General features: G+C 41.6%; 2 protein-coding genes across 2 annotated transcripts; both read right to left on the minus strand.

Moving 5' to 3' along the window:
• Positions 1–3,263: 3,263 nt before the first annotated feature.
• PSTK (phosphoseryl-tRNA kinase) lies at positions 3,264–7,761 on the minus strand. The gene is made up of 6 exons (XM_064716258.1): positions 7,504–7,761; positions 7,085–7,343; positions 6,173–6,371; positions 5,708–5,783; positions 5,108–5,201; positions 3,264–4,490 (listed from the first exon to the last, which is right to left on the minus strand). Exons 1-6 carry the CDS (start codon positions 7,759–7,761, stop codon positions 4,303–4,305), a joined length of 1,074 nt encoding a protein of 357 aa, XP_064572328.1. The 3' UTR covers positions 3,264–4,302.
• Positions 7,762–8,324: 563 nt separating this feature from the next.
• On the minus strand, positions 8,325–24,706 carry LOC135449562 (disintegrin and metalloproteinase domain-containing protein 9-like). The gene is made up of 22 exons (XM_064716714.1): positions 24,637–24,706; positions 22,885–22,982; positions 21,957–22,033; positions 21,233–21,311; positions 20,360–20,436; positions 19,369–19,585; positions 18,585–18,650; positions 18,433–18,504; positions 17,930–18,102; positions 17,388–17,472; positions 16,412–16,533; positions 15,372–15,543; positions 14,423–14,512; positions 14,007–14,202; positions 13,786–13,891; positions 13,421–13,595; positions 12,967–13,047; positions 12,148–12,253; positions 11,319–11,451; positions 10,859–10,922; positions 10,471–10,523; positions 8,325–9,897 (listed from the first exon to the last, which is right to left on the minus strand). Exons 1-22 carry the CDS (start codon positions 24,704–24,706, stop codon positions 9,819–9,821), a joined length of 2,391 nt encoding a protein of 796 aa, XP_064572784.1. The 3' UTR covers positions 8,325–9,818.
• Between the last annotated feature and the right edge of the window lie 1,903 nt (positions 24,707–26,609).

The following is a 26,609-nucleotide window of genomic DNA, read 5'->3' on the forward strand; positions in this document are numbered from 1 at the left end:
GAAGCAGAGCGTGTGTCCTGACCCGTAGGAGGTAATTCCCAGATTGTCTGCTAGGCAAGACAAGATAGATTATCCATAAAATATGAAAGGCCAATGCAATGACACATCATATAGAGACAGGACAAGAAGGAATGGCTTCATGGTGACAGAGGGCAGGGCTGGGTGGGATATTGGGCAGGAATTGTTCCCTGGGAGGGTGGGCAGGCCCTGGCACAGGGTGCCCCTGCATCCCTGGCAGTGCCCAAGGCCAGGCTGGACAGGGCTGGGAGCACCTGGGACAGTGCAAGGTGTCCCTCCTTTAAGGTCCCTTCCAACCCCAACCATTCTTTGACTTTGGAGAAATCCTTAAAAACCTGGCTACTCAAACAAACAGAAGCAATTTTCACGTACAAAATCAGTTTGATGTAAAAGTTGCTTTAATCTGATGAAGGTTAATAATAAGTTTTTGTTTAGTATAGTCTAAACTCTTCATGCTAGGACTTAAACACTAATTTAACTGTTAGCACAAAAGTAGAAGATAACAGGTTATTGTGAATAAAAGTGGTGGAAAAGAAAGAGCTAAAAGCCTGTCATTCATGAGTTATAACAACAAAAAAGTAAGAAACCTTATTTTATCTACACTCTACAAAATTTTCCATGTCATTGTTTTTTCAGGAGGCAATTTTTAGAGAGATAATGAAGAGCCTGTAGAACTAATATATATTCTGTGAGATTTCTAACTGCCTTAAACTGAGTTGTACAGATATTTAAAATTTGCACAATTAGACTTCTGTCCTGCTGATAGAAGTTCTGATAGAAACAAACAAGAAGTTTACAAATCAAACTCCTTGGTTCAGTTTTATGTTGGGCCAGGCTACAACTGAGAGGTTGCCTGTATTTTTGGGAGTTGTATAATCCAGTTTATTGTGAATTTCAGCTGACTTGGAGCTGACCTGGTTTGTCCCCTCTCCCAGGTTTGATGTCCTTTGGGTGTGCTGGGAATGAGGGGAAGCAGCTCTGGATTTTCTGGGCTCCATGTAGGATGCAAAGGAAAAACTGACTGACTACACTGAAGTTGTTTTTAGGAATTGTGAATGGCAAATAATAACTGAAGTTGTTTATTTTGTTTCATAGTGTACACTCATCTTTAGAAGCCCTCAGGCTAAAGGACAGGCACTTTAACATAAACCTGAGTAAAACATCTAATTAAAATGAATAATAACTTTATGTGCTAGATAAGAATTTGAGACATTAAAAATAAAGGAAGAACTGTTACTTTTCCCATATTTAGACATGCACTTTTACCTTGGTTTGTCCTACTTGAGACAAATTAAAGCTTCCCTTATATATTTCCCTTTTCCTATCAGCAAACCATGTTTTGTTAAAAGCAGGGAGATTTTATTAATGTTCCACAAGTCAGAGGTTGGAATCTCAATAGGAAATGTTTGGCTTACTCAAATTTATATTTTTATGTTAAAACTTCCAGAAACCAATGGAAAAACTTACAGTGATCAGGGTGAGATCAATGCAGGAAAACCACCTGTGTAAGAATTTTAGCTGTAGAAGTAATTTTGACTTTAATTAAATAGAAATTTGGATACCAGATGTGTTTCTGTCTACCTGACTGACCTACAGTTGAATTTCTGTGCTTGAGGAACTGGGTTCTTTCTTGGCTGTGCAGTCTTGAAGTACTGAGGTCAGAAATCTGCCACAGGAGTGGTTCCAGTGTAGTGAAGATGAATAATAATACTGTCATCCCTAAAAATTGTTTTGTTTTCAGGCCTGGTTCAGAATTTGTTTTGCTGGATTTTTAAGACAGAATGTGATTTTTATTTTTCATCAGGACACTCTGTAATTCCAAAATATTTCATTGTTGCTTTATACTTTTTAGATTTATAAGTAAAACTGCAAGTCTGTGTGTGTAAACATCTTTATTTTAAGGAGTAAAAGCTGACTGAAGTGGAATCCAGTTAGAAGTTACTGCTCCTGGGCAGGTTTTGGAATCAAAATCTTTTCCAATTAAAGAGGGCAGAAATGGTGGATCACACATTGGACAATTAAATTTAAATTTGGCTGAAATGTAGTGTTAAGAGAAGACTGGAAGACTTTACAATTATTAATTGATGGAAGTGGTTTTCCTTGCCTTTTTGGTAGATGGTGCACTGTAAGCTCTGGCATTCCCAAGGGAGTTGTGGCCTGCTGGAGCTCCAGGGAGCCCCTTTCAGTGCTGAGGGACCCCAGCAGCCAAGTGCTCCTGCCTTGGGGCTTTTCCCTGCTGCTGTCCTGGCGAGAGTCATGGCCCTGGGCACAGATGTGCTTTCTGACCTCTGGGGCTTCTGCTCACGTTGTTAAAAGGCTTCTCTTTGTCTCTTGATTTGGTGATTTAGGGAAATGACTCCTGAGCCACCATGGCCTTGGGCAGAATCAGGGTAGGGCACTGATGGAGGGGTTGGGAGCAGGAGGGATCCTGCAGGATCTCATGGAAAAGGGGCCCTTGTTTAGGAGGGGATCCCACTGTGGGGAATGGATGTTCTTAACAACAGAACTCAGTGGGAAAAAATCTGTCCCCAAGCCTTGCAAATGGATGTTTGGAAGGATTTTCCTGCTGCTGCCTGGACACCACTGGTTCTGCTCTGGAGTGACTGAGGGAAAGATTAGCTGGGACATCTCTGAGTGGTTGAGGAATGAAAAAACTCTTTTCTTGTTTCCTTGGGCAAACTCCTCATGGCAGGGGGGTTCTTGGGCAGCAGCAGCAGCAGCTTTGGTGCTCATCCCCTGGCTCTGCCCCCAGAGCCCTGGGCTGGATCCCTGTGTCCTCCCCAGGATGGGACTGTTCTGTTCCATGATCACACTGTGTGTTCAGTTTGCCAAACACTGCCATCATTGTCCCCTCCTGTCAACTGAGCAGCTTAGGAAGGTGCCTTTTCCTATTTTTCATAATTTATACATACTATTGACTATAATTTAAAGTCCAGAGCTGGTCCTGGTAAATTCTTTCCAAGTGTGATCCCTTGCACGAGCAGGCCTTACCCAGAGTCAGTGAGGGAGATTTGTCCAGGACTCTGGGATTGAGCCCTTTGTTAAAAGAACTTTTCATTTTGAGTCCTCCATGTGCTACACTGCACTCACTTGTTTTGGTGTTTTTTCTAAAAACCCAAATCCTCACATTATAAGGTAATGGGTGATTAGTATTTTAACTGTTATTAATGGAAGTTTGGAAAGGAGATGGAATTTTTCCATAGCTCAGCTCTGTTAAATTCTGTTAAAGTTGCAAAACACGAACATTGTGGGGTTTTGTTTTTATTGTCACAGATTATTTTATAGCTTTGTGGACATTTCTAATGTGCACTATTTAATACACACTCACAGTTTTGAGACTGAATATTCCAATGAACATATGAATATTTGAGACTGAATATTCCAATGAACATATGAATATTTGAACATCTTCATTAGCTCAGTTAATATTCAACTGTGCAGGAGGCAATAGGAAAAATATTTTTTCACAGACACATGTTTAGACATAAAATGTTGATTGGCTTTTTAATATAAAACTCAGTGCTGGGACACCTTCCAGCAGTGTTTTCCAGACAAATAATCTGTTAATGTTTGTTTTGTTCCAGAATGTTTTGAGGGTTTGCTTTTTGTTTCTTTTTGACAAAGGGAATGTAATTTAGAAGTCTTCACTGGCAAGTTTTCTACTAATTTTAAGCTTCTTTGAAAATCTACAGCAAATGATGTTCTGCTGCAGGAAATCTCTCTCCTGCTAAAGCATTTTTCATTGAGCAATCTTTGTGTATGTGCTTCTAAGTACCTACTTTGTTAATAATATGTATTTCAGTGTAAAGAGCAGATTTTATGCAAAAATGAAAGCTGTTAGAGTTGTAAAATAAATTTTAATGTTAGTGAACGTTTCTGAGACGACAAGGTTAATTCTGAAATAACTCAATCTCGTGTAGTTCATGTTGTGAAGCTTTGCTTTTGTAAGATATGAATAAAATAACACTTTCTAATTAGTTCCCATGTCAATTTTTAATTGCATATCCTTCCAGGGGTGGAGCTGGTGATTTCCCTGGTGCTCCTCCTGGGTTAACTCTTCCTGATTCTGGGAAATTTGAATCTCAGGATGGTTTGCTCTTGGCTTGATCTCCACAGCCAAGAACAGCTTGGTTAGACTTGATTAAAGTGTTTATCTCCCATTTCATGGGAGAGGAGGCACAGGGGCTCCAGAGAGGGGAGCTGCACCTCAGATCTCTCAGCAGTGCTCAGAGTCCTGCATTTGAAACACTTGGGACTCCTAAACACCCAACATTCTCTGTGTCATTATTTTAAAATATATTTATTTACTACCTTGGTTGCCTCCTGTTGGAATGAAGAAATAACACTTGTAGCAGGGTCAGAATATTGGGTTTTCAAAGTCTTCCCTTGCCTCAAGTCTTCCAAAAATTCTGCTTTCAGTTTGTTGAGTTCTTCTGCCAGGCTCTTCATCTCACTCGGGAGAACGTTTTTACCTAAAACAAAATTTTAATGAACTTTTAACTTCATGCTTACTGAAAAAATCACAGAATCACAGAATATCCTGAGCTGGAAGGGACACAGAGGGATTGAGTGCAGCTCCTGTCCCTGCACAGACACCCCAACAATCCCACCCTGGCAGTGCTGCCCAAACTCCTGGAGCTGTGGCAGCCTCAGGGCTGTGCCCATTCCCAGCACCTCTGGGGAAGAACCTTTCCCTAAATCCAATTAAACCTCCCTGGCCCAGCTCCAGCCATTCCCTCCTGTCCCTGTCTCAGGGAGAAGCCTGAACCCAGGCACAGAGCTGAGCTTTGCAGTTAAGGACACTGAGCTGCTCCTCCTGTAAATCTGCCCCTGTCCTTATTGCCACATGTCCCAAAACAGTATTAAAATCCTCTAAAATGCTGCTCTGTACTAAATGGCTTTATTAAAGCTGTAATCAATACAGTTAATAAACATGATGCTGGTTTTTAAACCTACAAACTACAAACAAGCCTGAGCAGAGCTGTGAAGGTGCTGCCTGAGGCACAGCTGCTGGGACAGGACCCTGGACAGTTTATCCCAAGGGAATTGCAGGGCTGGAGCTGGGATGGGTGGGAAGGGCAGATGGTACCTTTGGCATCCTGCATGGCCTCAGAGATGGCTCTCCTGCACGCCTGGTCAGCCTGATGGACAGCACTGGCTGCACACACGGCTCGAGCTGCCTCCTGGCCAGGGCCACCAGCAAGGAACAAAACAAACCAACAAACAAACACTGAATTTACTTGGCTTTTGAAGTTCTATTTGAGAACAAAACATTCCAGCATGCCAGCAGCACCTCAGGCTGGCACCACTGTCCCAGGTGCTCCAAACCCCAATGTCCAACCTGGCCTAAATTAGTGTTTAAGTCCTAGCATGAAGAGTTTAGACTATACTAAGCAAAAACTTATTATTAACCTTCATCAGATTAAAGCAACTTTTACATCAAACTGATTTTGTACGTGAAAATTGCTTCTGTTTGTTTGAGTAGCCAGGTTTTTAAGGATTTCTCCAAAGTCAAAGTTTGGAAGACACCTTAAAGGAGGGACACCTTGCACTGTCCCAGGTGCTCCAAGCCCCAATGTCCAGCCTGGCCTTGGGCACTGCCAGGGATGCAGGGGCACCCTGTGCCAGGGCCTGCCCACCCTCCCAGGGAACAATTCCAAAGCTGTGCCCTGTGTCCCAGCAGTGCTACCTTCTGCTCTGTGTCCTCCTCATTTGGCCTCTCTGGATTTTCCAAAGCAGTGACCAGCAAGTTCATGATTTGCTCACTAAAAAAACAAACAGGGTAAACCATGGCAATCACATTTACTTTCTAATGATGCTACAGAAAAAAAATTAAAAGTAAGATTTTAGTTAATTTTTTAAGGTAATCAGTGAAATAATCTGAAATGAAAAACAATTACAACTCAAATTATTACAACTCAACCTTAGCATTTCAGACAACTTGCAGATTTTCAGTGATAGGGCAGGAATGCTGTGATTTTTGAGGTTAACTCTGCAGAGGATGGTGGCTGTGAGCTCCAGCAAACCTGGATTCTGTGTAACTGCCAAAAATCACCACTGGCAATACTTTTTACACATTGTGCAGATACAATAAAAAGCTTCTATCACTGGAAATAGCACTTAGGGAAAACTCTGGGATCAATCAGCAACATACTCATCCTCTGAGATGCCATCAGAACTGCTCAGGATGAGGCTGTGCTGCTCCCAGGTGTTTTTCCTGGGATCTGGCATCTCTATTTTCCTTGCCATTAATTGTATGGTCTGCTCAGGCACAGGGTGACTCCTGAGGCGGTTCCTCTGCAGGCAGCATTCCACTGGACACTCCAAAAATAACTGGCAGAAGCCCAAGGAGTCTAAAAAGAACAGAACCAGACAATTTTATATTTAAACAGTTCAAGTCACAATTTCTGAGAGCAGCATGCAGGAGAAAGGCTCTACATGAACGAGGAGCTTCTGCTCTGCTTCTGAGCCTGACATGAACACAAATCTGGACAGGGAACAGAATTTTACCTTCAAGGCTGCTCAAGAAATGAGTGAGACAGAACCATGAATTGTTTGGATTGGGAGGGATCTTTAAGTCATCTCATTTCATCCTTGCCATGGCAGGGACACCTTCCACTGTCCCAGGCTGCTCCAAGCCCTGTCCAGCCTGGCCTTGGGCACTGCCAGGGATCCAGGGGCAGCCACAGCTGCTCTGGGCACTCTGTGCCAAGGCTTGCCCACCCTCACAGGGAACAATTCCCAATTCCCAATATCCCATCCAACCCTGCCCTCTGTCACTGGGAAGCCATTTCCCCTGCCCTGTCCCTCCATGCCCTTGTCCCAAGTCCCTCTCCAGCTCTCTTGGAGCCTGCTTATGTACTGGAAGGTGCTTTAAGGCTGCTCAAGGAAGGGTTTTCCACGATCTAACAATTTATAACAAAGCAGTAACAAGGTTACATTGATTGCTACTCTATTACAGGTACCCAGCAATCAGAACAACCCACGCTCCGGGAGAGCACGTGAAAGAAGGCGCTGAATTTCCCACAAACATCCTCATGCCGAAGATCAGGGATTAAATAATTACATTTGCGGGCCAGCTGGTACACCTCGTAGCGCATGCTCTGGTAATAGAAGTTGTCATCCAGCAGGAGGACGAGCGGCCGGGGGGCGGCTCCGGTGTCCCCATCGGGGGCGGCCAGCAGCCCCTCCCGGCGGCAGCAGCGCAGGAAGCGCGGCCAGCCCGGCTGCGCGGGGCCGGGCAGAGGCGCCCCGGTGAGCAGCGCCCGCAGGAGCCCCTCCAGGCACTGCAGCAGCTCGCGGCGGCTCTGCTTCCAGCCGGGCAGCTGTGGGGAGAGGAAGGCGAGAGATCACGGCCTCCATCGCCGCCGCTCAGCGCTCCCGGCCCCGCGTCCGCCGTGAGGGGACCTGGCTCGGCCAGGCCGCGTCCCGTTGCCAGGCAACCGCGGTCGTACGCGATGACGTCACGCGGCGCGCCGCACTGACCGATGGGGACGGGCTGGTGCGGAAGGCCTCGGGCGGGATGAGCTCGTCGTAGGCGAGCAGTGCGCACGCCCAGCCCGGCCGCTGCGGCAGCCGGCGGCTCAGGGCGCGGCCCAGCGTGGACTTGCCGGCCGCGGGCAGCCCGCACAGCAGGCACAGCCCCACCCGGGCGCCGCCGCCGCTGCCGCTCTCCCGGTGCTGCCGCTGCTGCTCCGCCGCCAGTGCTGCGGGTCTCGCCGCTTCCGCCGGCGCTGTGCGCATGCGCCGCGATCGCGCCGTGAGGCGCCCCCTGGCGGGCTCGGTGCGAACGGCAGAGCCAGGAACGGCCCCTTGGACCGGCTCTGGTTTTACCAATTTTTTACCCTTCTGTGGTTTTACCCATTTTTTACCCAATTCTGGTTTTTACCCATTTTTTCACCCCGTTCTGCTTTTACCCACTTTTTACCGGGTTCATGTTTTTACCCAGTCTTTATCCAGTTCTGCTTTTACCCATTTTTTACCCAGTTCTTCTTTTACCCATCTTTTACCCGGTTCTGGTTTTTACCCATTTTTTACCCAATTCTGCTTTTACTCATTTTTTTACTTGGTTCTGCTTTTACCCAATTCTCGTTTTATCAAATTTTTTTATCCAATTCTTTTACCCAATTCTGGTTTTTACCAATTTTTTACCTGGTTCTGGTTTTCCTCATTTTTTACCCGATTCTGCCATCACAATAAGCACGAGAATTCCCTTTAGCCCCCCCTGGAGCATCAAAGGCTGAGCCATCCCCCGTGCCCCGCGGTGCCTTTTGTGGTGATCACAAAACACAGATACAACCACGTGTGCTGCCCCTGAGGATTTATTTTAAATTGTCATGTAATAAATAAAATCAATGTTGTATCATACTTGAGGTCTAAATGACAGGGATATTTACTAAGAACAGTTTGAGATTCTGAGGGATCAAAGAAGACACTTTGGAAGACTCAGACTTTTTGCCAGCAATCCCTTTTGGGTTCTTTTTTCCAGCTCTTCAGTGATGTGGCCATCTGAGGGTTGGAAATATTCTCTCAGTGAGGCAATCCTGTAATTTATTCACTGTTTTTCCCAGTTTGCACTCTGAGATTTGCATGAGCACAGCCAGGGTGTGCTGCAGTGCCCAGGGAAGGTGGATGCACACCCACAGCTCTGTTTTGGCAGTGAGGTGCTCTCTGCACTGCAGCTGGTGGAGATTTCCCTGGATTTCCTGCATCCATCTCCCACAGAGACATTTGAGGGAGCCTGTTTGGAAATCTATATCCCTCCATACAGGGGATATAGATTTGAAATCAGTGCTGGTTTCTAGCTGTCCCATTCAGAATGACAAAAGTTAATCTGTTGCTTTTGTGGTGGAAGCAATTTCTATGAAAAAGGCCAAGCTGCCACCCCCAGTAAACCCTGTGGAGCTGCAGAGCTATTCCCAATATCCCACATTTTCTGTAACAGGCATGGATGGGACCTTTCACACTCAGGACATGACCTACAGAGTTTCTGGTGTCCCCAGGTGAGGTTACTTTTATAAATTACCTGAAATGCAAGCTGACCTGGCTGGTGGGGTGTGAGAGGTGGGCTCTGGGCTGGTGGCACTCCAGGAGTTCTGCAGCACAATTCCAACTGAACTGCTACCATTGCATGTCAGGTTGTGTTCTGACTCTGGCAGTGTTGTTTTGGTTTACTGTGTTGTTTATTTTATCTTTTTATTTTCTTCCCTAGTAAAGAACTGTTATCCCTGCTCCCATATCTTTTCCTGAGAGCCCCTTAATTTAAAATTTATAGCAATTCAGAGGGAGGGGTTTACATTTTCCATTTCAGGGAGGCTCCTGCCTTCCTTAGCAGAGACCTGGCTTTGCAAACCAAGACATAGGTGTCAGGGCAGGGCACAGGGAGTGTCCCCAAACCTGGCTCTGCAGACCCTGAGGAGAGGCCAGGAGGTAAAGTGCAGATCTCCCATCTTTGAATGATGTCTGTGAACAGCAGAATTCACTTCTCTGTGGCCTGAGGGGGAGGCAGCAGTGCCAGTCCTGTTCTCTGGCACTCCCCCAGGTTCACTCCTGTGCACAATGATCTCCAGGGTCTGTAAAAGGTGAGGTAGAGGAGGCACAAACACAGCCAGCAGCAAGGAGCAAAACCCTGGGGTGTCCCCAGTCTGTGCTCAGAGCCCCTTGGCACCCAGGGCCAGGAGGGACCTGCTTCCCAAAGGCAATTTGGCTGCACAAGGAGAGCACTGGAGCATTGAAATCCTTTCATTTGTTTTTCAGGCCAGTTTTTTGCCAGAATTGGCTGAGGGTTCCCAAGAGAGGTCTCAGACAATTGGTCTAGGTGGGACTGGGGGTCGCTGAGGTCTTGAGGAAGCTGCAGGAGGCTGGGTTTGGACTGGCTGCCTGAAGTGTGGAAAACACATTGGGTTTAGTATCTCATGACTTGAGACACCTGACTTTTACAAACTGGTTCTTTAGCATTTTTAAGCAGTTTCTAGCATTTCCAACTAATTCTTTCTGCCCCTCCTCTCCCTTGCAGCATTTACCTGTGTTTATGCCAACATGTTTCCTTCAAGCCTTTAATCTATGCTTGATGCTGCATGAAAAATCTGTTAATTAAATCTAATTAATATATTAATTAACCTAATTAATTTAAATGGAATTTATCTATTAATTAAATCTAATCTAATCTTTAATCTATTTCATGATGCTGCATGAAAAGTCCCCCTAAGCAGGACACAGGACATCAATAACTTCACTTACAGCAACATAAACATAGGGAAGATGAAGTGAAGAAGGTTTTAAACATAGGGAAGATGAAGTGAAGAAGGTTTTAAACATAGGGAAGATGAAGTGAAGAAGGTTTTAAACATAGGGAAGATAAAGTGAAGAAGGTTTTAAACATAGGGAAGATGAAGTGAAGAAGGTTTTAAACATAGGGAAGATGAAGTGAAGAAGGTTTTAAACACTACAAACCTTGTACCAGGAAAATGCAATATGGTAAAAATATTGTGACTGGGTGCAGCAGGCTGGAAAAGACATTGCAAAAACTCAGGTTAGCAGAAAACACAAAGTGTAGATAATTCTTCAGTATTAAGCTAATGTCATTTTAGAACTGGCTCTCATTTGCTGGGGCTTTCTTCATATTTTCTTGCAACATTTTGTCTTGATAATTTTTATTCAGTTTTATCAGAACTAGACCCACAGCCTGGCTAAACAGCATCCCCAGTGTTTGGCCAAAGAAATAACAGAGGTGTTTCAATGTATCAGAAAGTCCCAAAGTCATGATTAATGCTTTGGGGAAAAGGCACTGTGCAGTCTGGATTACCCAACATGAAATAATCCAAGTCTCCATCTATTTTACCTGATTGTTTCCTGTTTCATGACTTGCTCTGTTGCCTTGCTTTGGTTCCTGCCCATTGCTATCCCTGAAACAGAAACCACATCATCAGGAATCCCTCAGGGCTCCAGCATTTTCCAAGGACACAGCCACAGCTCAGAGCTCTGGGTTCTGCTTTGAGTCCATCCTGCTCTGGACTGGACAGCAATTTCAATATGCTCTGCCCCTGCATCCATACAATTCAATTATCAACAAAAATTAGGGAAGTGCAATGGATTTGGGGAAAAAATGCTTGAGAACAGACAAGTGGAGTGTCTGGATTGCACCTCCAAGGAGCAGGGATGGCTGTTAACTCCCCACTGCTGCTGTTAGCAGGGCAGCTTGTCCTGTAGGAGGTGTGGAATATTTTGTGTAGATAAAGCCTTGCTGCACTGCCCTGGGGCACAATCTCATGTTGGAATAGCACCTGTGAGAAGGGAAATACCTGTGCTGTGCTCTGCTTTTCCTGCAAAGTTTTCTCCTTATTGCATCACGTTTAAACACTGCTACTGCAATGAGGATGACTACAGGCAGCACCAGGAGGAAGAAAATCAGCAGCCCATCCCGAAGCGATGTATCTAGGGAAAAAGAATTGAAATAATGGAATTTAAAATATTAAAGCTTTCTTTTTGTTTTAAAAAATACAATCTTCAAATTGTTGCAGAATAGAATTAACAGTTTCACTAAAATTTATAACATGTTGCAATCAGAAAAGTAGGATTTGGCCTTACAAGTTCTTTCTGCCTTGCCCACCCTATGTATATGCAATGTTTTTCCTTTTCCATAAAATGTTTTCAATAATTCTGAAGCAGACAAATTCGTTTTGTATTTGCTTATCACAAGTGCTCAGCATGTTTGCTTTGCCTTCCTAAACTTTTAATAAATACAAAACGTTTTTTCCCTTTCCCAAAGTACAAATTTAGTAAAATCCAATGAAGTTCCACAGAAAGTAACAGAGATTTTCCTCAGAAAACTACAGATTATGAACTTTGCTTCTAGACAAAGAGATGGAAACCATTTTGTGTGTAAAGGCCAGCAAAAGCTACTTCATTATCAAATAATAATGTTTGTTCTTCGAGTCAGTCCATGATTTGGATCTCATGCAACAGAAAAAAACATTAATGTGTTATTAGTAGATTATTTTTATGTTATTAGTAGATTATTTCTTTGTTGTTAGTAGATTATTTTAATGTTATTAGTAGGTTATTTTTATGTTATTAGCAGATTATTTCTCAGTCCCTGGGGCAGAATAAGGGCCAGTTTCAGTGTCCTACCTCTGTGAGCTGGGCCGCTGTCAATGCTGCCGCCGTAGCCAGACTGGTTGCAGAAAGGAGGGGCCCATCCCGGATTGCAGTGGCAGTTCCCGTTGTTGTTACACACCTGCAGCTCAAACAAAAGCGACTCGTGAGTCAGGCAGGGACAGCCCCCGGGCTGTCACACCCCTACAGCCCAAACACAGGGATTAGTCAAACAACACCTCATTAGTCAAACAACGCCTCCCTGAGAGTGGCCACTCAAACCTTTGGCATGGATTTGGAGTTCCATGCGTGGAATTGCATGTGGAAATAAAAAATGCTGCATAGTATTGCATGGAGATACATGAAATATTAACTGGGAATAAGCACTGCCCCTCCATACACCCCAAACCACAGAGGGACTCTGATACCCTGTGGTAATTCTCAGATTCTGATACCCCGTGGTAATTCTCTCTAAATTAACATTTGTGTTATCTGCCTGCAATTCATCACAGTCCAGAAACCTTCTTAGTTTTACAACCTTTGAACTCCATTTTGATTTTTCACAGAGACATATATAAATCATGAATTACCAGATCATCATCCTCAAAGGAATATTTTCCTTTTGTAATTCACCAGCTCGGTAATATTAAAAAAAAATTCCCTTGGGAAATTGAGACAAAATGCCTCTCAATGTTAGTGCTAAGGGGTTGCAGTGTTCTGGCAAACTACAGGTAAAACCCATGGATTTAACTTTTAATACAGATCAGGATAAAGCAAAGCCACCTGCTTGGTTATTGCTTAAAAGCAGGGAAATTGCACAGTCTAGAAACAGGACACAAAGCACCATCTACTCACCCCATTATTATTACACTTCTGCTTTACATCACAGCTGTAGCCCAGAAATCTTGCATCGAGACATTCAAAACCTAAACAGGCCTGCAACAAGTAATTAGTGTCTTGCAAACACAAAACTGTAAAAAATCCCATCCTTTTATAAATATACAAGTGTATATGTTTACAAGCTTTCACTTACATGTTAAGAAAAAGGACTGATATAACATTTGGTATTTCAGAATTTTATAACTTTATTGGTCTCAGGTTTGCTTAACTCTGTGGATGCACTTTGATGGAGTAATTTGATAATGTAGCACGCCAGTTTTTGAACAGCTAATTAATTGTTTGCATGTATTAATCCCAAAAGATTTTTATTGTGTTATATCATATAAACAAGAGAGCCAGGGAATATTTTTGGAAGCTCAGACCCTTCCACCTGGTGTATATTCTGTCATGCAGCTGTGGTTCCTCTTACCTTGTTCTCTCCACAGGCTGTGCCATCATGAACTTGGGCAGGATCAGGGATATCTGATCCCAGGTCAAAGTCAGAGGACCAGCACAAAACCCCAGATGCATTATTGACAACGCTCCAGGCCGGGAGGTTCTGGAGACTGACAGAGGTGCACTGCAGCTTCCCACACAGACTGTGCCTGTTTGGAATGAAGGATACTCTGAGACAAGGTGAACAGGTAAATATTAGGATCACTGTAATCCATTCCAGCTTTTTAGCTTGCATTAAAAAAAATATTCTTTTAAATCTCTCATTTTAAGACTTTGTAACAAAGTTATTTTTTTTACATTGAAGATTTTAAGGTTAGCTTTGATTTGGTAGTGACTTACTGGACAGGGCATTTCTTGTACACTCCACCTTTCATCCCACAGTTCCCAAACCTATCTCCTTTAATATTTGCTTTTTCAAAGCATATATCAGGTGCTTTTCGTGCCCCTGTACAAAAAAAAAACAGTGAATCTCAGTAAGGTGTCTGAAAAACACCAGAAAGAAAAATTGGAAATGTTTATCAGGAGCCTACAAATGGGTTTATATTAAATGCCAAGCCTACCTTTGCCATAGATGGATTCACACTGTGCATCAAAGCTCTGGCACAGCCCATAGTAGCAATAAGCTTTGCTGTTGCTGCAGGGGTGACCATTCATGATGTAAACATCATCTGGGCAGTAGGCAGTGCTTCCATTGCAGTACTCAGGGAGATCACAGACATCTTGTTTGGCTCTGCACTCTGCTCCTGCCACTTTAAACTAGACCAAAGAGGGAGAACACTTTTAGTATTGCAACAGAGGAAGGTCTAGAGTGAAACAAAAACAACTGGGAACATTTATAAGACAAATTCTCTTCTTTCATACTCTCTTACTAGTCAATGTCATTTGAAAATATGTCAAGAGGACTAGGATAGCTCTTTTCAAACACTAAAAAATCCCAATGAACAGTAACAATTGAGTTTAATAAAGCACTGCCCACCTTGCAGTTTTTGCAGCACAGTCCTTGAGCACACTGGGAGCCAGGGGTGAGTTTGCAGGTGGCAGCATCACAGCAGGGGTTGGAGCATTCCTGAGAACATGGAAAGGGAACAGAATTTTATTTATACAGCCAGGAAAGCACTCACCAGTCCACGTGGATGGACAAGCCAAAGTTTAAATAAGTGTCAGATTCTCACATTTTCTTGCTGTAAAAAGAACCAGCAGACACTGCTGCTGTGTTTTGTTTGTACAAGTCAGCAGAAAATCACCAATTTTGATGGGCTGTGGCACAGGGATGCCAATGCAACCAGGGCTTGCTGGCAGCCTTTTGATTTATTGCTGCCTTTTTTGAGACACTTTTACCCTGTGAAGAATGACCAATATCTCCCATTCTTAGAGGGACATTTTGACAATGCAAATGTGACTGTTAAAAGTAATTTTGTGTAGGCAAAGTTGAAGGGTTGCAGTTGACAAACCTGTCCATGTTCTATAGATAAACACCCTCTGTCATGGAACAGAAATATCCATGATGCTAAACCAGCACAAAACCCAGTGGTGTCCCACACCCAAGAATTTCACTTCTTTCTCAGCAGTGCCTCAAGGTTCTGTGGAGTCCAACAGCCCTTAACTGAGTCCACATGAAAATCAAAGCATGATTTTAAACTTTTACTAATATTTATTTTGATATTGCTTGAAAAAATGCAAAATTACAAAGAAAACGCCTCAGATAATAATGCAATTAAGCCAGTATTATATAGAACAATATGATATGATATGATATGATATGATATGATATGATATGATATGATATGATATGATATATAATATAATATAATATAATATAATATAATATAATGTATTATAATATAATATAATATAATATAATGTAATGTAATGTAATATAATATAATTAATATACAACAAGTATCTAGCTGAATTTGATGCATTACCTGTGGTTTGCCACAGTCACATTCTTCATTTTTATCGACCACATTATTACCACAGACAGGTTCTTTGTACACATTGCTTGTTTTGGGAGGATTCCTAAGGCAGTTTCCTCCTCCACTTAGAATAAAGGCCTCAAAATCATCAGCACTACAGGCGCTGAAATTCCTGGATCCACTGGAAAGGATAATATTGGATTATGATAAATATTTTGCTTACAGGAGAATATACAACTCAAGCTCTTAAATATCGTTGTTCCATACTAAATATTGCATTTAACAATGCTAGATCATAAACCAGTTAATTTTTATTTTACTTTGCCTTAAAGTGCAGTACCAGAAGTTTAAAATACTATTTTAATATGAATGCTTTTAGAGGCCAGAGACCATCAGATTAACTATTCTGGTGTCCTGTATGAAACAGGCCTCAGAAATTCCATACTGAGTGTAAAAATGTTTGATTAAAAAATATTCTCAGGAAAACATTCATCTTAATTTGGAGTCCCTAAGAACTGAGGAATGCCCCTTCCTAGAGTAGTTTTGTCCAGTGTTCAGTTACCCTGATTATTAATACAACTGGGGATAAATAAAATATTATGATCTTTTTCTCTTAAGGGGAAGCCAAAGAATAAATGAACTGAAGGAAACATAAGGCAAGAAGATTTTTGGTTTTTTTTTTTTAATTAACTGTTAAATAATTTGTTGCATATTTGCACAAACCCAGTGAGTACATGTAAAGCATTCTCAACAGGGTGAAAAAACCCCAGCAACATACTATTATTAAAAAAATAATTAAGTCCAAACATGTTTTTAGGAATATGTTTTTGTTACAAATAAAGAATGATTAGGTCAGAAAACAGATGGAATTTCATATAAATTAAAATGATGTCAAATACTAAGTCAGTGACTCCACCTCTGTGATCAAAGTTTTCAAACAACTCCCCATCCACTAAAACTCTTCCAGATTCACAGGAGTTTCACAGCTCGTAAGGCATAGTCACTGCAAACAAAATTAATTATTTAAATGAAATAAGTGGAATTCTTACTTATCTGTGCTGTGCATGATATAGTTTGCAGGACACCTCTTGTCATCATGTTTCATTCCCAGATTGTGCCCCAGCTCGTGTGCCACTACTGTGGCGTGCCGCAACATTTTGTCATGATTCAGCTAATAAAGAGAATCAAGTTTAAAACAGTGAAACTGTGGAAAATGCTGTTTGTCCCCAGTGATTTACTCCCACCACAAAGCTCTCAGGGACTGAGAAGGCAGGATACCGAATTGTATTGCAAGGTGAAAGCAGCAAGGACTGAAAATTTGTAATTTTATTTTCAGGTAGGGCCAGATTCTGCCACTCCTTCCCTGAGGATCACATTCTGGATAATAAGTTGGCAGATGGTCTGGATCACCATTGCAGGTTTTATTCTGTGATTCTGTTCTATTTTAACACTGTTAGACATTGATTTCAAAGGAGTCTTCAACAACAAATGTACTGGTAAAGAACAGGATCTGCTTCTGAGATTGTCCACAATGTTGTGGCATCCATACTTTAAGGACAGGAACCTCTGCAGTTACTGGTTCTGCCCCAAGGGTGGAGAAAAAAATAGTTTTATACTAATTGTTAATATTTTTTTTTCCTGTTTACAGTCTAATTGTGAGAATTCCAGACACTTGAGACTACAGTGTTCACTTTCTATGTAAAGATTATTTTGTAGTTGCATTCCAACCCCAACCTCTGTGGTTATAAACTTCAATGGTATAAGGAGGAGATTATGCAATATTGAGTTTGATGAATCACAAAAGATGACCAAAAGAATTTATTGAAGATTAAATGAGCCAAATAGGCTGGAATTTGACAAAGAAATTGGGAAATACTTAAGGAAAAAAAAAAAAAAGGTATAAAAAACCCACAACTCTTTAAGTAAAAAAAACCATGAAAGAAATGAGCCAACTCCATGACCAGGGTGAAAATAGGCCAAGGACCAGGACCAATTTCTCCCATACCCAAATGTTGATGTACTCACAGTGCTGATTGACCCTCCCTGGACATGTGAGCACACAGAGCCCACAAAAGCCATTCCAATGGATCCACTGAAGGAGCTTCTCCCTCTGCAACAAGAGCAGTTTGGAGGTGGTGTTAGAGATGGGTTCAAAGTTCATGATTTCTACTAAAAGACACTGATAAGCTGGAAAGAATTATTGCAAGGCAAAATTTGGTCTTCCTGGAGTCAAGAAGGAATTTATCACCACAGCAGGACTTTATTCTAATTAATAATGAATATCTGAATAAGAACTTGAAAATAATGATCAATCCCTTAAGTCTGCTGTGTCAGTGCACTCAATTACAGAAAGGCTAAGGAGGGAAGGGACCTCTGGAGGTCACCCTGTCCCTGGAGCTGATTAACTCTTAAGAATCCATTCTACTTCCTTGTCATTTTTCCAGGTTAAACCATTTTGGAAGTGCAGAGAATTTTACTCCAGGTATATTTTAATGAATATACAAGCCCCAAATCATATACATTAACACTGGCAGCATGGCTGGTTTTGCCACTGGATGCAAACTTACATTATGAGGTGAGCAACGTCATTTCTTGAGCGCTTCAGAAGATCCTTCTGTCTCCAAGAAACAAATCTACCCAGCACATCCCCAGCTGAACCATCCATCACAGCTATGTGGTTGGCATCTGTCCAAATCTCTAATCCAACCAAAACAATCTGGATGTTTAATGCACTATACATCTAAAAAAAAAAAGATAATTAATGTCCCTTAGCTGTTCTGATGGAATTCTGAAAGATGACTTAATTACTACTGAGTGAACAACAAGCTGAACATAGTGACCAGGACATAACTTCAGTTTCTTTGAAATTCAATACAGGATAATTGTAATTATAAGTGAAGTATAAAATACTTATAAATTGTAAACTAAATAAAAATATTTAGAATATAAAATGAAGTATGACTGAAAACTTTATGAAAGTACATAAACATATCTTTTGGAAAGAAAGCTGCTCTTCTGAATGCTATCATAAAATAGAAACTACTGAATCCAGGCAAATTATCTCACCTACCCCATCAACATAATTAATCAGCTCCACTGTTTCCTTTTGCACTGCAGCAGAATCAGAATTCTTCAGCAAAAACTGTAAAATACAATAACAATGTCAGAGAAGAAAAATGATCAAAAGAATAAAATGTATTTAGTGTTGGATGATATAATTACCCTGTTGTGATCCACAACCACAAATAACTCTACATAGCTCTTCTGGGGCAGGACAGCTCGCTTCTCCTGCAAATGAGAAAGCACAGCAAATTAACATAATGAGTTTGCAATGCTGCATTTTGTAACGTGGCCTCAATTTGTGTCAGATTACCCCACAAACATCTCTGTGTCAGTAATTCCCAGCAGGTCAGACACTGGCATGCATGAGCTGAATGGCAGATTGTGCATTGCATGTCCTGCCCACAGCTGCCCTGGCCAGACCCTGCTGGGTGAGATCCTCACTGTGCTTCTTCTGCTCCAGGATTTCCTCAGCAGGGCTCCCACCAGCCTGGTGCCCATGGAAAGGCCTGTAGCAGATAGGGCCTGGCGTTCGGAAGATCTCGTGATGTTACGGGAAGACAGGGCCCCTGCCCCCTTAGATAAGAAAATTAACATAGGAATGTAGTCCCCTGAACCAGATTCCGATAATTTTCCACTTGCCCAGGTAACTTTCCATCCCTACTAACCATAGATGGTAAGGACAGACCCTCACCTGACGTAGAAGCCCCCTAGACTATAAAACCCCACGGGAAGAGAGAATAAAGGCCTTTGATCCTCCACCACATTGGTGTCCGCGTGTTTCTTAGGCCCGAGCGACCCCGGAGAAGGGGGTCGCCGTGCTGTTTCCTGAAACCAGGCCGCCTGCCTTGTATCAGAAGGCAACAAAGGCCACAAGGAAATGTCCACCAAGAGCCCTGGAGATGCCTTGGAGTGCAGCTCAAGGGAGAAACAGAACTATATTTACCCTGAGGAGCCTGTCCCTGCTGGAGGTACTGTTTGATGAAAATGTGTATTTCACAGATGGCTTCACGAACATCTCATGCTCCAGGCTGCCATTCAGCACCCCACAGTGGAAGGGGACACCCTGCTCATCTTCCAGTCCATAAAGAACATGTTCAAATGTGCTGGATGTGTTCAGGGGCTCCATTCCATACCATTTGCCTCCAATGTAGAGAATTCCCCTAACAATCATAATAGAATAAAACATTATTTCATCATTTTTCCCTCCTGGTTATGACTAGATGAATGAATAACAGCTGGATACTTAGACACTATATAGAAATAAATTATTATTTGAAATTATATTAAAATATATAATATATTAATAAAAGACAATTCAGTCTTTTACAATAAAAGACAAAACAGAACTTATTTAAAATACTCAACAAGTGTGGGCTTCTTGAATCAGTTAGAAAAGGAAGAAAAAAAAGAGAATGAAGCCAATAGTAAATGTTACTATTGTTAGTAAATTGTTAGTAAATGAGTCTGGATTGTGGGTACAGAGCTGATGCAAAGGGTCCTTTCAGCCCTCTATTCATTTAAAGAACTGCCATGGGTGAATTTTATCCCATTTGTGATTTTATTGTATTTGAAACACAAGAACCAGTTCAAATTTGGACAAAATTTTTTCATGGAAATGGTCTGTCTTTTGAAATGTGCCCATTCATAAGACAAAGTTGTTTGCAGGAGTGTTTTAAGTTCAACAAAAGCTTCATCAAGGTAAGATTTTTTTTTCTACAAAGGTATCTCTGGTCACAACATTCACATCTGGAAGCCTCAGGTCATGCCCAGTTTTTCCCTACATTTATTACAATTTCTCTCATATTATCTTCTTTTCTGTGAAGGAATTTTGGAAAAGAGGAAAAAAGTGGGAGTTGAGGGAAACTATAAAACCTGTAATGAGTTTCAGCTTCATCAAAAGGTGAAATATTAAAAAAAATAGGAAGAGGAAATACCTAAGGCCATCACATGTGCTAAGAGCAAGTGTGGAGTCAGCAATTCCTTCAACAGTGCCATGATAATAACAGTGTGTCTGAAATGCAACAAACCCACATCATTAGTGACACAACAAGGTGGCTGCCTTCAACTGCAAACTCATTTTCTAACTAACCACATTATTTCCATGACATCAGGGCTGGCTGTTAGAAATTTACAGAGCTCCCTATTTGGAAAGCAATCCTGACCTTCTTGGAGGAGAATATCCCTTGACATGAGTACCTAAAGTAGCCTTTGGTCCCTTGGTTCTAGAACACAGCCAGCTTTTTTGTTTAACCCATCACTATCTTTTAGATTTTTATAAATTTTAATGTTATTTTTATAAAATGATAAAATATTTTTATATTTTTAATCGACATTGCTCATCCTGCTTAAGAACTGCTCTGAGGAGATCTTTCATGCACAAACCACCCAATTAAGGCTCACTGAGCTCATGTGCAGTTTAAAGATGAAATTAAATTTAGAAGTGTTTATAAGGTCTGTTTGATAAAGGATTTAAAAACTACATTTTAAAAAAAGCTATTTAAAAACTACAGAGCTTTGATGCTGCCATTGTACTTTAAATTGCATATTATGCAAAGGTGGCTCAAATTCAGGGTTGGCATAATCTCCTGGCAAATCCTTTCACACCTGGGGAACAGGGGGGCTGCACCCCACAAACAGCCCAGTCCTCCATGAACCTCATCTTTAGATCACTGGTAACTGTTAAACAGAAATGCTCCACTGTGAAAACTCACAAAAGTCTCATTCCCAGCAAATCTATTTTTTCTTGGCTCCCCTGGTTTTTCAGAGAAAATTCTGCCACAAAGGGGAAGTTTTATTATGTACAATACCTCATTTTTAGATGGTGTTGCCTGCAGTTTCCCATTTCCCCCATATGTGTACAGCTTGAAGTTGTCACTGAGAAGTTTTCTGGAAACAAAAATAAACTACTGCTCTTTTAATGGTCTAGAAACAAGAAATGAGTCAAGACTCCTGGTAAGTGCTACATTCTGTTAGCAGCACTCTTAATGCTAAATTATTATTAAAATCCAAGCACATGAAACAAAATGCTTTAAAACAAGCTGGAATTTTTGGAAAATAAGTTATTTTGAAACTCATTTATTTTAACTAAAATATCCATAGAACGGAATCTAAGCAAACACAGTTGCATAAGGACCTGGTCTATTACAGGCTCAGGAATGAGGAACAAGAGAAACAGAAACATTTCTTAAAATACAACAGAGCTAAAATCCCTCTGACCTGCTAATAAAAACTAATATTGAACTGAATTCTAACTTTTCCTAAGGATTTTCTGAAATGTTCTGTCTTGCACTGCTAATAAAAAAATAGTCAAAATTAATTTCTTCAAAGCTAGAAAAACTTTTATTCCCTTCTATTTACAAGATATTACCATAACAAAGACACTATATTTAACAGTATTGAACAGAGTTGTTTTGTAGTTGCTATAATTTGACATTTAAATGGTTTCTTCTGAATTTTTACAGTATAAAAATTCTTCTCTGTATGCAACTAACCCCAAAACAAGACAATTCCTTAGAACACTCTATCACATACTTATTTCTCTTCAGCTTTAGGAGGTATGTTCCATTTCTGGTTTTAACTGAGTAAGAAAGATTGTCATCTGAATGCTCCTGAAAGCAAAAGAAAATATATCACTTAATTAGGTGATTTTTCTATTTGGTTGTGTTTATTCCATGTTTTGCTTGACAAGAGAGGCTCAACTACTGTGTAGGTTTTAAGTAAAAAATCACAAGATTCCTAACTCTCATATTTCAAACTCTCAGCAGCAAAGTGAACATTCTCTCCTATGTAAAGTGTAAATTCTCTGAATCTATATTTTCATTTAGACAGGAGGGCACAGTCTCTGAATGCACTCTTTGCTCAGTACCACATCGTGCTTTGTGACACTCCTTATGTAAATCAGATAAAGGAGTCCCAGTCTTTTATCACCTATTTGGTTTGCACAAACATGACTAATGTTTCATTAACAGTTATTTCAGTAAATGAACTAGGTACCTGGCACAAAGGTAAGTTACCTCAGAACTGAAGAATTAAGGCTCAGGTTTCTCTTTTAACTCATCTTTTAACCTGTGCCACTCTGTGGGACCATTTTTATCCTTCGGGTGCCACATGGCTGAAATCCTCTGGTTCTTACCCAAAGAGCAGAACACGGACAGCATGGATGGCAGCTCAGGTTCAACATCTAATCTGACTCAGAAGAAATGAAAATATGCTTCCTGTCTCTTCTCAGTTCTGTTTTACAAGGTCATTAACAGGATTAGAAGTTTGGAAGGCACTCAGAGTAAAATCACAGGCCTTTGTGGGAACAAATTTACTTAAAACTAGCTGAAAACACTAAGAATCAGAAGAGAAAATGTGGGGCACACTTCATTACAAAAATCTCTATATACCATCCATTGTGTGTAAGTGTAATGAAGGACAGCATCAACAATCAGAAAAAAAGAAAATCACAATAACAAACCTCATGAGAAAATGGGGGATGTTTCTCTCTGCCTGTGAGACTTCGAGGAATGATTATTTCTAATGTAGAAAGTCTGGATGTGTGTTCAGAGGATCCACCTGAAAATAAAGTTTGAAATTGGTAAAGAATCAGAAAGGATAAGGCATTATGTTGGCACCTGCACAGTGGTGATAGCCAAAAGCCTACTCTGATCCAGCCAGAAATGGAGAAAGAGTGAAGAGCTCAGGAATGATCAACCTGACTTTGAAAAAAGTTACTTCAGATTGAAGCTGGGGTATTCTGGGGCACACAAAGAGAAACTATCAAAGCCTTTAAACAAAATCATAATTCTCTCATATTCTGGATTATTAACTTTGTGACTTTTTCATTTTTTCCTCCATGACTGACACTTTTAATCTGATGTACCACAGAAAATTGGTACAGCTGGCCTTCTCTTTTTTCCATTGTCCTGAATAAGGAATACTTTTAGTTGTGCTCTGGAAACAATTTGTCCCCTTCCCTTCCCTTCCTTAGAAAACATGGCTCACCATGCTGCCTCCTGCCATTGCCTAATCTTGCATTTTGTTTGTTCTAGCAACAGTCAGATCTTTGCAAAAGGTTTGTAGCCTTTTACATGATATCAGAATTATCTCCAGAACAACATGCTAATGCAGGAAGCTAAAGATAAGAAGGCTGCCAAGTATCTGGTTTCAGGTAAATGGTTTTATAAAGACAAAAACAATCTCCAGTGACTTTAAAAATTGTGTAAAGTTGAAATAATCTTCCTTTTCCTGTCTGCTCATCAACTGGTTTGATCAACAGAAACACAACCATTGCTTTAAACAGAATCAACAATTATACGACTTTTAACAATGAAAGTGGTTTCTTCCTTATTAAATTGTTCTTTTATAAGGAAACAAAGAGATTTCTTCACATTTACAGTGGTACAAAGTCACCCTCAGCTTCCCCATTCCTGTGAAAGGAATTCATAATTGCACAAAAGTCACACAACCAGCCATTCAAAGTGAGGAGGTTTCTCCAGTGTAACGATGATCTCTACCTGTTAGATAGCATCAGGATTTTTAAAAGCTAGGTGCAGGTAGCATATATTTAACTGTACAGGCTGCAATTGCAATCAAAATGTGGAAGCTGATATTAGCAAACTGATCTGAAAAGAATATCAGCACTTCATGTTGTGATTTTCTTCTTAATCTTCAATAATTTTATTATCTAAATCACAAAATCCATTTTGTTTCATGAGTCAAGTGTGTGTTGAACTAACCATGGAGATGCTCTTTTAACAATTCAAATTTTGACACCTGAAAGCAGGAAACCATCTTTGATGCACGTCATAAAAATACCACTTTCTAAGAAACATTTCAGGTGTTACACTTAAATCTAAAATGTGAAGCCAAATCGTAAATGGAGATGAGTTAATGAAAAATTCCAGTGAAATTGGAGGAATTTCCCTCACATCAGAGAAGAAGAAATGTTTTCCTACCATCCCTACTATTGGTGAGAGTGGCACCAACTGCAGTTGTGCCAACCAGACAATGATGGATTTACATACCTATGACATCCAGGAGGAAAAAACCCCAAAAAGAGCTCAACTATAAAAAGTTTCAAGCTATAATCTTTTCCAAGATTCTCTCAATGAGCAGGGCTGCACAGGGAGAGCTGTGGCACAGTGTCAAAGGTTTGCATCATTACAATCAGTGTCCAAGCAGACTTGGAGAAAACTTTCTGAATATGTAAAAAAAAAAGAAAGCTTACCTTTTATCCAAAAAGGGTTTCCAGTAAAAATTAGTCCAAAAGTGAACAAAAAGAAGCTGTGCATTAACATGACTTCCCAGAGAAACTACTGCAGCATCTGAGCTGGCTCTGGCTGCTCTGCAGGGAACCAGAAGACCGAGAACCGTCTGCTCCAAAGGTAAACAAGAGAAAAAGCTCTCTGATACTGCATCTCTGCTGAGGAAATGGGAAGTAAAATTTAATCCACTGGGCTTGTGAGAAAACTGGTCAGACAGCCTAATGCAAATAAAAAGCAGCACATTCTTAAATGCTGATTGGTGAGTCCCGTGTCAGGATCAAACTGGTTTATTCCAAAGGACTTTCATCCCACAGTGAGATCATGTGAGATTAGAAACATAAAATGTTGCTACTGACAAATGCAGTGTTTAGGATGTTTATCCTGGCTACTGCCAGCTCAATAAAAAAACTAATGTGAATCAATTTACTCTTTGAAATTTCTGCTTATTGTCTTCGATTTTTTTCAGCTTTACTTTAAAATATAATGCACATGAACACATGAAAATCCCCAAAACAGAGGTTCTACCCAGTCTACCCAGTTCTACCCTATGTTAAACACAATTCTCCTCACCAGATGTCCATAATTTTGTGCAGATCATTGCTCCTCCAGGATCAGTCATCTTCCATGTAACCACATTGTCACCGAAAGCAGAAAATAAACGCTTCTAAAAGTGGATGAGTTTGCAACGCATTTCAGAAGTATCACGCGCATTTAGAAACACAAAAACGAAGCTGCGACAACACACTCAAGCATTTACATTAATTAATTTTAATTAATTCTTTGATTAAAGCAGAGAAAATTCAGTTTTCCATTGCTGGTAAATGCTATGAAACAATGCTTTAAGTGACAAAAAGCAGCATGCTGGCTGTATTTGCAGTATTAGTTTGTCAAAGCCCATCCAGGTCCATTTCCAGAGAGTCACAGACTGAGAACAGCCTGAAATTCCTGCACTGAGCACTGCTGGAAGCAGAACTTGACACCCTCATTCCCTGGGTCTGTGTCTGCCACAGAAGCAGCGTTCCCCAAGTCCAGAAGGCGAGATCCTACTGCAAATTAAATGAACCCCATCTTTTATTGATGGCCTCTTTTATTCATAGCCTTTCCTGTGCGGTGCACTATGAGTACACAACTCGGGAGAATCCCGCTGCTCCAAATTTTGACATATTAGCAAGTTTCACAGAATCCAAGAACCATTTCAGTAGGAAAAGACTTTTGAGGTGTTGAGTCCAGCAGGGGAGCCTGTTCAGAGCTGGATCACACTATGGGGGAAGAACCTTTTCCTAAAATCCACCCTAGACGTCTCCTGGCACAAGTTCAGTCTCTTCTCCCAAGCCACCAGTGACAGGACAAGAGGATATTGCCTTAAGCTGCACCACAGGAGGTTTAGGGTGGACATTATGAGCAATTTCTTCTCAGAAGGAGTGGTTTGACATTGGAATGGGCTGCCCAGGGAGGTGCGGGAGTCAGAGGTGGTTAAGGAAAACCTGGACGTTGCCAAGATAAGGTTGGCACGGGTCATGTATTGGACTCAGTAATATCACAAGGTGTTTTCCATGAGAATTAACTCCGACTCTCTGCGCCCCTTGGGCCATCCCCGAGCTGACGGTGCCGTTCCCCGGGATGAGGGGGCCGTTCTCCTGGAAGGAGGGGTGCCATTCCCCCGGGATGAGGGTGCCGTTCCCCGGGATGAAGGGGCCGTTCTCCTGGAATGAGGGGTGCCATTCCCCCGGGATGAGGGTGCCGCTCCCCGGACTGAGAGGGCCGTCCCCGAGATGAGGGTGCCGTTCTCCCGGGATGAGGGGGCCGCTCCCCCGCAGAGGGTGGCGTTCCCCCAGGCTGACGATCCCGTCCCCCCAGGCTGACGGTCCCCTTCCCCGTTCCCCGTTCCCGCCCCCGGCGCTCCCTCGGGCGGTTCCCGCCGCTGCCCAGCGCGCAC

This window comes from Zonotrichia leucophrys, chromosome 6, assembly GCF_028769735.1.
Source record: "Zonotrichia leucophrys gambelii isolate GWCS_2022_RI chromosome 6, RI_Zleu_2.0, whole genome shotgun sequence".
NCBI lineage: Eukaryota > Metazoa > Chordata > Aves > Passeriformes > Passerellidae > Zonotrichia > Zonotrichia leucophrys.